The sequence below is a fragment of the Ipomoea nil genome, unplaced genomic scaffold (genome assembly GCF_001879475.1).
Source record: "Ipomoea nil cultivar Tokyo-kokei standard unplaced genomic scaffold, Asagao_1.1 scaffold1421, whole genome shotgun sequence".
Lineage (NCBI taxonomy): Eukaryota > Viridiplantae > Streptophyta > Magnoliopsida > Solanales > Convolvulaceae > Ipomoea > Ipomoea nil.
The window spans coordinates 2,933,304-2,945,492 of record NW_017617849.1 but is presented as its reverse complement, the minus strand read 5'-3'; the positions used below and the strand labels follow the sequence as shown (position 1 = coordinate 2,945,492).

The 12,189-nt window shown below is 35.9% G+C and overlaps 2 protein-coding genes across 4 annotated transcripts; one reads left to right on the top strand and one right to left on the bottom strand.

The window, feature by feature from the left end:
• The first annotated feature begins 5,070 nt into the window (after nt 1-5,070).
• Nucleotides 5,071-6,352, top strand: LOC109187858 (pentatricopeptide repeat-containing protein At3g14580, mitochondrial-like). Its single transcript, XM_019338224.1, has one exon. It carries the CDS (start codon nt 5,138-5,140, stop codon nt 6,335-6,337), a length of 1,200 nt encoding a protein of 399 aa, XP_019193769.1. The 5' UTR covers nt 5,071-5,137; the 3' UTR covers nt 6,338-6,352.
• A 103-nt stretch (nt 6,353-6,455) lies between these two features.
• LOC109187856 (C2 domain-containing protein At1g53590-like) lies at nt 6,456-12,189 on the bottom strand. 3 transcript variants are annotated; one of them, XM_019338219.1, is made up of 12 exons: nt 11,643-12,189; nt 11,473-11,547; nt 10,908-11,051; nt 10,620-10,715; nt 9,776-9,904; nt 9,542-9,694; nt 9,405-9,446; nt 9,177-9,225; nt 8,834-8,926; nt 8,571-8,757; nt 7,949-8,072; nt 6,456-7,786 (listed from the first exon to the last, which is right to left on the bottom strand). In XM_019338219.1, exons 1-12 carry the CDS (start codon nt 11,772-11,774, stop codon nt 6,704-6,706), a joined length of 2,307 nt encoding a protein of 768 aa, XP_019193764.1. In that variant the 5' UTR covers nt 11,775-12,189; the 3' UTR covers nt 6,456-6,703. The 3 variants fall into 3 exon arrangements, with proteins under 3 accessions (XP_019193764.1, XP_019193765.1, XP_019193766.1); XM_019338220.1 differs by lacking the exon at nt 10,620-10,715; XM_019338221.1 differs by lacking the exons at nt 11,473-11,547; nt 11,643-12,189 and having other exon boundaries at nt 10,620-10,737; nt 10,908-10,998.

Sequence of the window (12,189 nt, the reverse complement as noted above, 5' to 3'; positions counted from 1 at the left end):
TAACTAGAATGTAAAGTACTATACTCGGAATAATAATAAATCAAAGGCAATGAACTAAAGTTCTTTGTAAAATTTTAGTTTTGCAATTTTTTTATTATTTTTTTCTTTTTGGTATGTTGGCTGGAGTAGATTGAAGTACAAACTTTTTACTATTAAACATTTATCACTACTTCAAAAATTATAACTAATAATAAAGACGTAATTTTATTTCATTATATTTGTACATACAACAGTCAACGTTATATTTTAATGACAAAGATGTTAAATTTAACCCTAGTCAATACTCAACATATCTTCTCTGACGATAATTTTCCTACTTACGGAATATTTTATTTTATTTTATTTCCCCTTTTTCAGGATTGCAAACTGTTTATTTGCATGAGTTGCATCATCGTGTGTATAGTATTCAAATTGAATTTGAGCCAGCTTGTATTCAAGATAATGGGAATACAAATGGTCACCTCAAAATTATATATATATATATATATATATATATATATATATATATGAAATAATCTCATATGTCTATTTGGTTGATTAATGGTTAAAAAATATTATAAAGGGAACAAAAAAGAAAGAAAAATACAGCGATATTTTCTTAATTATTATAAACTTTAAAAGTACATTTGACAAAGCTTGCATTCACTAATATGTAAAATGCATTCATGCTCTATAAAAGTACACTCAAGTTGAATGCATTATAACATATTAATTAGCGAATGAATCGTGAAACTTTGTTTTTGTAATATTTATGGGAATTGTCACTACATTTTTCCTTATTTTTGAGTCATTGATCACCCCAAATGAATAGATGATATTATTCTGCATTTTTTTTATGAAAAGCATTGTTCACCAATGACTCTTATACCCAAGACTACCCCAAAGTAGGGGTGTAAATGAGCCGAGTCGCTCGTGAGCGGTTCAGTCAACGCTCGGCTCGAACTCGGTCAAAATCGAGCTCCGCTCGAGCTCGAGCAGCTCGTGAATTAAACGAGCACGAGCCGAGCTAAGGTATTGTAGGCTCTAGGCTCGCGGCTCGACAAGCCGCTCGCGAACCTTATAATATATTATATATAATATAATTATATTATATTTAGTATATAAAAATAATAATTAGGGGAGGGAAATTAAAATAGTTTAATAATTATGTATGGATAAAAGTCATAAAATAAAGTAATTTAAATTTTAAATCAAACAGGTTAAATTCGAGATCAAAATTGAGCTCAAATTCGAACCTAAACTCGAGCTCGAATTCGAGCCTGAACTCGAACAATCGAGCTGCTCGAGCTCGAGTATCAGTTCACGAACTTGAGCTCAAGCAAGTCTATCATTAACGAGCTCGAGTATGAGCCTACCCAAGCTCGAGCTCAGCTCGGCTCGTTTACACCCCTACCCCAAAGTGAATTGTGAAGACTTTGTGTTTCTACCGGTACAAAATCAATTTTATCCCTACAGTACACTTTTTGACTTGAGTTTGTACAAAGATATATGGTACCAATCGATCCACACTATAAGTCTATAACCTTTAATTAATTTCATATATATATATATATATATATATATATATATATATATATATATATATATATTATATTGTAGTCATTATATTAATTTAAAGGAAAATGGGCACCTCAAAAATAATTTTTTTTAGGAGCATGCAGTGTACTGAAGATGATGGATCAAGTACACCCTACAATTAAGTGGAACATGGTGCACGTATGATCATAATATATAATTCATATTTTATTTTGATGTGTGTCCATACATTTTATAATAATTCAACATATCTTTACTGGAGATACGTACTGATGTCTCTTCATTGTCCCTTTGTTGGTATGCAATGAAGGTTCATCTGTACCAAGTTAGTCCACCTGTTTTCAATACACTTCTATGATTGTGAGCAAAATACTTCTTCACCACTTATTTAGCAGACAAATATTATACGCGTTAGTTGATGATAAATTATACCCCCCCAAAACTCATAAGCTTAAAGATTAAGATTAAAGTTACAAATTTTACTCTCAATAATTAAGAGTGTGACTTATTGTTAACCTTCTTAATTTGATTGAATCGGGTATGATAATATAGGCTGATTTATCTCTTTGTGATCCTTTAGTAGTAGATGTGGCTTTTCTTTGTCACTTAAATAATAATAATAATAATAATAATAATAATAATAATAATAATAATAATAATAATAATAAATTGACTGTATCAATTAATCACCGACCTTTAGTTGGTCAATAAATTCATGTTTGATTGTTAAGTACTCCGTATATAGTGGTATATTTATTTTATACAGATTATTCTCTGAACTAAACTTATGGCTTAATTATTAACGGGGGAATACAACTGTCATATCATATCATACCCAAACTTTAATCAAGTTTGAAGTTTATAATTAAGCTAATAGAATGAGATATATACGTTGTACCAAAGGAGCACGTGCCATGTCTTGGATGCAAATTAAAGTTTTTGTTTGTTTTTTTTTTTTGTTGAGAATAATGCAAATTAAAGTTATTCACTAAAATCCTGTTGGTGTTGGATATTGTTTAGGTTTAATAATTGACATAGTTTTTGTGGGTCTATGTTGTGATTCTAATTAGCAAAGGATCAGAAGAAAGTAAATAATTATCCTAAATTGTATATAGATTAACTGGTTCAAGCCAAAAATCAATTTCAGATCAGAGTATGTAACTTTGTGATTGTTAAGTCAACAATTTGACCGACCAATTTTGTGTGGACATTGCAAAATTTCAGACAAATATATATATGACAAGACAGGATTTTTTTTAGTGGAGCAATACAACTGAATAGAGGGTTCGAAGCAACAACGTAACGTACCATCCCAGTAGTTGAGAATCAAACCAGCTAGCTCCCACCATCTTTTGCAGACACATATTATTATTGTATCATCATAGTTAAGGATATTAATTTGGTGCATGCACATGATTTGTTGGTTCTCTAGACTCCAGAGGGGACAGTCCACGTGGTAGGATCAGGTAGTTTCATCATTCTCTAACAACAACACTAGATATCAGATTCTCCTATATTCATACAATCCCATCAGTTCTTGACTTGATAATCACAAAATTACAAATTTAATTTCTAGTGAAAATAGCCTAATCTTTTTTATTTGAGTACTTCAGCTATGAACAATCTAAGTTTATTTACCTCTTTATGATCTTTTACTGACTAAAATTACAAGACAAGATTTATCAACTACACATCCTGAGATAATGAATGCGAGTTTTCTCGATCATCAATAAAAATAAAAATAAAAATAAGCGTCCATGTCCATTATTGACCTTTAAACTATATATAAAGGCTTATCACCCACTCTGATCATCACCATCTTAAGCTCTATCATTCAAGAATTATATTACAAAGAAGCATTCTAAGTTTCTTTCTTTCATTCTTGTTTTATACTTTCTGCAATTCTTGGATTTCTTGCATCAGTAATGGCTGAAACCCTTGGATATGATTTGAGTGCGTTTGAAATCAACAGCGAGGTACTGACGTCATTCCTTGAAGAATCACTCATGGAGGATGCGGATGATGAAAGGTTGACGAGTGTGATGCGGTCTTTGGAAGCTGAGATTTCCGCCGCCGCTGCAGGCGGAGATGATTTCACTTCCCTGCCGGAGATTAAATCGGAGGACCTTCATGGATCCATGGAGGAGGAATTTCAGCCGTATGATCTGAGTGCATCCGAGGGCTATTGCACATCCTCGGACCTCGAGTTTGATTGGACCACTGATGCGGAGATGGCGTGTTGTTGTTCTTCTAGTGACGAGGTGAATAGTATGTTGTTGGAGTATTCTGCAGATGAAATCGAAGATGCGGTTATGTTTGTGGGGATTGAGCAGCATCATACGCAATTCTGGGATGGAGTTTTCTTGGAGGAACATGGGTATAGTTCCTTGTGGCAAGAACCTTATAGCTCACTGTAATATAATAGTCCTGGGATCATTTCAAGCTTTGATTTCAAAAGGATTCATTCTATTTCACTTGTAGATCCTTCCAACTTATATAATGCCACAAAGAATATTTGATTTTGGCACAACAACTTTGATTCAATGTTGCAATTCAATGCCATATCTGACTTTGAAAATAGCCCATTTTCTTTTTATGTTATACCATAGGCATCAAGATTAAATTAACATTTCAATATGCCGAGACTAACTCAACTCAACATGTACACTCTAAAAGCTGGATTAATAAAAGTGTAGAGATAAATTCCTTGTGCGCAGAGTTAATGATTGACTGGACCTTAATGTCATATGGGCCTTGAGTTTGGCACAATGCCCAACATTCATGCGGTGTCCCGAAACCCCTCTTACCTCGATCGCGAACCAACCTTACCCTCATATGAGGCCAAACAAGTTTTGCCCTGCCATGGATTCATCAGAAAAAGGTCAATAGCTCCCGACTAGTTGTGTCATTCGAATCGCCTCAGTCCCTTCATAGTCAAGTCTAAAACTAGTGACAAGTTAGTTCTTTGAACTTAACCGGATTGACATGTCTAACTCGGTACCTTGGCTACACTATTATCGTCCCTACTCATTTTATGGCAAGCTAACTAGTTGATCCATCTATTTATTGAATCTAACATTGTCGCTATCCGTGCCTGACATTAAGCTGGGAAACTTAGGATCCGTTTACTTTCGTTCTCTGTTTTCTGTTCTCTATTTTCTATTTTCTATTTTTGAAAACTTATTTACTAGTACTTTCTTTCAAAATTCATTATCCACTTACTAAATTATATATGTATAATATTTATTTCGTGACAAAATATTTTACAAAACATTGATTAATTGTAATAATTTACAAATGAATACAACTAATTAAAAGCTTCTGTGTTTATCTTTAATTTTTTTTCCTAACAATTCATATATGTATCCATTATCCATTCAAGGGAAATTGTTAGTTTATGTTGGAGTAGGAAACTGGCAATGGCGCATGCACAACGTACGACGCGTGTCATTTAAACCTCAACCATTGTTGTAGTATTTGTCACGCGGTCTCTTTCCCCAGTAATATATATATATATATATATATATATATATATATATATATATATTCCCAGTTTCATGTTCCACCGATCTCTCTTTGCACCAAAAGACTGATCTGAAGAATGATACTGCGTTTCTTAACTGTTTACAGACCCAGAATCCACCCATCTCTGCTGTTTTCTTCAACTTTTGTTCAAAGATCAAATCTTTCGTCATCTGAAATCCAACATTATGACAACTTTAATCCCATCAACCACAAAGATTGGCTCAGCCCAACACAAGTGATCAAGATTTTCCAGAATCTGAAAGACCCAAATTCAGCTCTGAATCTATGGACCCAAATGTCAAAACGCAAGGACTATACCCCCAACGAAGCTCTCTACTCCGCAGTCATCAACAAGCTAGCAGAAGCCAAGAACATGGATGCAATTGAGACGCTTATGGAAAGAATCAAACTTGAGAGAAAATGCAGGCTCTCCGATGCGTTTTTCTACAATGTGATCAGGGTTTATGGGAATGTAGGCGGGAGGATAAACAAAGCCATGGAGACCCTCTTTGACATGCCGAATTACAAGTGCTGGCCGAGCGTGAAAACCTTCAACTTCGTGCTCAATTTGCTCGTGAACACGAAGCAGTTTGAAGTTGTCCATCAAGTGTACACGGGTGCCGCGAAGCTGGGCGTGGAGATCGATGCTTGTTGCTTGAATATCATCATCAAAGGGCTATGCAGCTGCGGGAAACTCGAGGTTGCACTCCAGGTGCTCGACGAATTTCCCAAGCAAAATTGCGCACCCAATGTGCGCACCTTTTCAACCATCATGCGCGCACTGTGCGACCGCGGCCGAGTCGATGAGGCATTCGGGTTGCTGGAGAGGATGGAAAGGGAGCGAGTGGAACCGGATACAATCATGTATAATATACTGATTTCTGGACTAAGGAAGCAAGGGAGAGTTGAAGAGGGGATTGAGGTTTTCAACAAGTTAATGCATAAAGGCTGTGACCCAAACGATGGAACTTATCAGGAAGTTCTGTATGGGCTAATTGATGCCAAGAGGTTTATTGATGCCAAAGATTTCATGGGTGTGATGATTGACAAGAGAGTGAACCCGAGCTTCGAGTCGTATAAATTGATGGTCCATGGCTTGTGTGATCAGAATCTAAGTGTTCATTTGGACTGGGTACTTAAGCAGATGATGAGGCATGGATTTGTACCAAGAATGGGAATGTGGAAAAAGATGGTTCAATGCTTCTTACATTCCAAAGATTGCTGTAATTATGTTATAATGTCCTTTGAAGGCATTATTGCAGACCAATCTCCATAGAAATGCAATCACTTTACAAACTCTTTGTTCTTTCTAAATTTTATATATATATATATATATATATATATATATATATATATATAATGATGTTGTATATATATATAATGATGTTGTATCGTAGGAAATTCAAAAAGTATGTTCAGGGATACAAGATACACAAATACTCTTGCAAAATCTACCATAGGCATAAGCCAACATGAGAATTGTTTCAGGAGCAGACCACACTATGGCTAATGTGTACTATAATGTTTTTCAAGGAGACTGTACAGAACACACAAACAATGACAATAAGATGCACTCAAATCTGAGCATTCTAATCACTCATAAGGTACACAAAACCATAACTGAACATTTGTCTCAATTGCCTCATTGTTCTGTAACATTTTTCAATGGAATTTTTGAATCTTGAGAAGTTTCTAAATCATTTACTTTTTGGGCCCCTGGAAGGGGATTATCATCCATCACACATGCATCTTCATGGCCAACTCTATGTACTGGTTTGTTCTCCATGACTGCGGTTTCATTTGAAGTCTCGGTGGTTATGTAATCACTAGATTTGGTGGAATCATTACCACGAGGAGATGTATCGTGAACAACTGAATCTGGTACGACTTTCGGGGTGTCAATTGATGACGGAACAGATGACTCGTCTGAAGAATCAGATACCACGGAGTTGTCTCTCTCTGACTCGGCTTTTGATTTTCTTGATCCTTTACGAGTAAGAACATGTTTTATGCCACCCTGAGCGGATTTCCCTACATGCTTCAACATGTTCTTTGCCCTATCTTTCATTTTCCCCTTAGTGGGACTATCTTGTTCATCTCCTTCCTGACATTCTTTGGCGTCTTCTTTTGATCTTCTTGCAGGGGTTTGAGCATCTTCTTTTGATCTTCTTGTAGGGGATTGAGCATCTGTGTCATCCACTACAAACGTCACACCAATACTCTTTGTATTTAGCGCCTTGAGATTTATATGTGGAGATGGGGCTGGCTCATCAAGGTTGCTGGATTTATCGTGATTTCTGGGACTCCTGTGAAACGCTGCACTGATTTTATTCAAACCCCTATGCAGTCGATTCATTGAATGTCCATTTTCACTCTCGTTTTCATCAGACCTGTTGTCATCACTCCGAGACGAGCCGGATTTTTTGAACTTAAAACTCCCATCCGTTGACTTAAAACTTCCCACAGAATCAGAATCCTCACCATCGATTTTCCTACCTTTACCCTTCCTTGGCTCCCAGACTTGCGCAATTTCAACACCTGGATGATGAACCCATACCCCAGTCTCTTCTTGCCCTTCAATACCAATGGGCTCATATCTGTCTGCAACTTTAGGGGCTTTATCAGGTAATTCACTTGGGGAGCCTACATCGGCTGCATCATTCTCAAAGGAGTCTCTGTTTTGCTCATCATCAAAACTTCCTTCATCAAACATTGGGTCAATATCCTGGTTAACCAATCAAGGATTAGCATCTTAATAAACATTAGCTATCAATCACATGATTGTTAATAAAACATTAACATATTGTATAACCAAGATGGCAAGATATTACTGTTCTAAATTTGGTGCAGAGTCCACAGTGAAATCTAGTGAAAGGATAAGAGGTACCTTTTTGTCACCCTCAATCACAGTTATTGCAAGATGCAATCTCCCCATTTTAATATTCTGAAGAGCCAACCACATATCATGCCTCTGGCCATCCCTGAAGTCGGTAACTTTTATAGAGCATCCTCTGCAAAAAAAAAAAAAAAAAAAAAAAAAGCTTGCTATTATTTCCATAATAGTAATGGGGAAACAGCATTATGTGCTATGAAAAATAACAAAACTAATCTCAAAACTAAAAGCAATACTAGAACAACCATAAAACTTGAATAAGCCAAAAACAGTTCATCTCCAGCCGTGGAAGGAAAGAGATTTACGCAGCAAAATCTGCCAGGTATCAGCATGTGATTTAAAAATAGAACTCCATAGCAGTTTCTACCAAGAGATGGAGCACTAAGCTTCTAAAAACAAAATTTTTGATGAGGTCTTCCAACTTAACAACGAAAACTTTTCAAGCATGAGGAATTTAGTCAGAAATTCTACAATACAGGAGGAATAGATTTTAGTGCAGAGCAGTCATTTGAAAACAACAGAATGAACCTATATCTTGAGTGCAATCTCCTGTGAATTACTCCGTAATAACTAGTGTATGTCTAAAGAATTAACATAAAAGGAGAAGACAACACACCCTAACGAATCATCCACAAAATGGTCTTTATCACAAACTTCAATCTTGAGCTCATCATTAGGTGACTCCCAGGAACAAACCGGGATTTTGAATTCCTCTTGCCACTTTGGAGTAAGTGTCTTCTTTTGAGTCTTGGTCCTGAATCTGTAAGGGCCAAGTCTCCCTTTCAGGTATGGATCAGCCAATCCTGAAAATAATCCACTAACAGTTACAAGACATGTTTCTTTCTTATTCAGTCATACTTTTAGATAGATAGAGCTAACCATTAAGATCTGATGGCTTCAAGCCAGCTGCCTCGAAAACTTGCACAACAACATGAGCAATGGTTTCCTTAGCATCAACCGTGAACCAATTTTCTGAAGACAACCAAAAAAGGGGAACATACATACTGCTAAATTTAAACAATCATAAGAAAATCTGTTTAAGGGACGGAATTATCATCAATCCTAAATCCATTTGTATACTAAAATAGTAAGATCAGAATGGACCTAGCATTGTGCACTTCAGAGCATCCATCCCTCACTACCAAAAACTCAAAGGAAAGGAGGAAAAAAAAAAAAAAAAAAGAGGAAGCAGGGCACAGAGAGTGGGTAGTGTCACGTGTACCTGGTTCTGGTGAAGCAAATTTCTTTACATCAACAACTAGCATGTTTGGCTGCAAAAGAATTGTAAATGTAATTCATCTTTAACTTTTGAACTTCATAGCATCCTAGCATATTAAAGGTTGCTGGAGTGTGACACTGTTCTCACAAACATACCAGAGGAAAGAATATGGAGGAGAAACAAAGACACCTGCTAATATAGGGGAATGAAATAACATATCTAAGGAATTACCTCAACAAGTGTCTGCTCAAAAGCAATGGCCAAAAGCTTATCCTAATAAAAACAGAAAACTAAATAAACATACACAAAACACACAGATATTGAAATCAAACACAATAAAAGAGAAATTAATAAGTAATTGCACTGACCAGCCATCCAGCAATTCCTGGAAGTTCAGTAACATCTAGTCCATGAGTGAATATAGGTTTCACAGTCATCTGAAAATAAGGTGGCTCCGCAAAGCAAACCCGTAAACGATCAAGAAATGGCCACTTGGGGAGGAACTTCACACCTACTAAAACCTACATTCCAAAGAGCATATCTTCAATGAACATTACTATTACAATCATTATGGTTGAGAAACTATTTTTCAGATAACTTACCTTCCCTTCAACATGCAAGCCTAACAGATGTAATTTTGCCCGCATCCCCAAGCCCAATCTTCTCCTCAGTTTGACAGCTAGAGATGCATTCATATCCTCAGTACAGAAATTCATTCCCAACTCTAAGGCCTGCATTAAATGTGTACTGAAATTCAATGTAGAAAATACATATATGTCATAATGGAGCAATTTATAGCATTGATGACCATGCTTAGCAGAGCTTCTTTTTTGAGAATTCATTTGTATTACTTATATATAAATGTAAAGATATAGACGCCCTTCTACATTTTAAGTTTACTTCATTACTTAAATTTTGTTTCTATACTGATCGGCAAAAACTAAAAACTATTTCAAATATCAGCAGAAAACAGGTAATAATGCAAATAAATAAATAAATGAAGTTACAAACACTAAGTAGTAAATGTCAATAATAACAAAACAACTATGGGATTAAAAATGAAATACTTGGTCCTCTGAAGTTCTAATCAAAGAAGCTTCAACCAAAGATCAGGTACATTCTTATCATTCATGAGTTAAATGGGCAAACTCTTTATTTTGAAATTTAAGGTCTAAGCTTGATGTGCATCTAAGTCTCAAGTTGAATATTAGGATCATCATTCTAATTTCTGAGCATTAAAATATTGGAGTAGAGCAGATATTGTGATCAGAATGCGATCTGATAATTATAATTTCATTTAACCAAAGGTTCATTTATATTTTGTATGAATTAAACTATATCATGTGACTTATATTTACAAGCATGCCGCGGTGAACTATTAGTTTGGCCTGTCAACTATTGAGCCAAAATGTTGTTACTGATCATGCCCAAATGAGGGTTACATACCAAGTGATCATCTCCTGTGGATTGGTGAAGAACTCTCATCTCTGTGAACATAGGCGGGCATCTACCTAAGTACAAATGCTGAACATCGACATCCTTCTGCACAGACACAAACAAGTCTCTGTTGTGTCTATAAGTTATATCCACTAAAAGGCTACTTATCTAAATTATTACCAGACACGGTAAAGTTTAAATGAAGTTAGAAAACCACACAAACAAAAAGGTGGAAATTTAACTTCAGTCATTAAGAGATGTTAGAAAATCAAGTAAGCAACTTAATTAAACCCTTACCACTGTCCAAGGCTTATACTTCTGCATGAACCATGGTATGATAGGAAGGAGAATTTTCTGGGAGACAATATGCTCCATACAAACAGGCCAGATTTTCTCTAGAGCATGATTCAACCATCTTACACTTTCTGAATCAGAAAGTACCTGGAGAAAAGCAAAAGGAGAGTGATTAGACAAGTATTAAAGAATCAATTCAGGAATCCAAGCAAGCAAAACAGATTAAAACACTGAAAAGGAAGGTGGAGCTATTCGTTTCAAGAATCACAGACAGCAGAAAGAGAATCAAAACATTTTGGGACCACCACATACTTAACTTTATTTACTTTGATCGTTCAGAATCAAAACATTTTTTTCTTATTTCAAAAAAAAAAAAGAAAAAAGTGTCACAATAAAAAGTCAAACCCAATTCTACTCTGAGGAATTTTTTAGACCACCTTTAATTTTCCACTTTCTATCTATATTTCCTAATAAAAACAAAAACTTTATGGGATCGGTATCTGAACTTCACATTTCTAGCAAACAATTATTCATAGGGAGAGAGAGAGAGAGAGAGAGAGAGAATCACCCGTCTTTGATACGACTGCCTTTTTTCCTCAAACTGCAATCTCCTCCTCAATCTAATCACATAGCTCTCATGAACCTTCAAATATCGAAGTGATCATCAATCGCATGAGCAATTAAATTAAATTAAACTAAATTCCAAAAACAGTAAAATATGTGACCAATTATGCTTACCAAATATAGATAGACGAGAGAGACAAAGTAAGCAAAAGGATGGCAGTAATCGAAGGAATTGAGCAACCAAAGAAGCAGCAACACTACGACCACATGATGTATCATTGTACCTTCTGTTATACTACTCACCATTCTCGAAACTTATTTTCTATACATGTATGCAGTTTCTGACCCTAACCATATACCCGACCCGACCCTCGCAATTCGCAAGATATGGAGGATGCTTAACAAATTAAAATGCCCCGCCCTTCCATACTGCTCCGTGTAAAACATTCATTGTTACGCACATCGGCTTTGATGAATTGGAGAAAAGCCGAGCGGATAGAAAGTGGTATTGGATTGGATTTGTTTTTGGTCTTGGCTGCCGTGGAGCGGTGGCGGAGAGCGGAGAGACGTTTTATGAGTAGATCTTAAAGCTGTGAGGTTGGGGCTTTTCATGCTTTGACTCTCTCGTTTCTCCGGTTTCACCACGTGTTGACTTCATGCTGGATACGTGTCTGGGAACGGAACAAGCCAGATTCTTACAATCAAACTAAAGCTAAGCTAG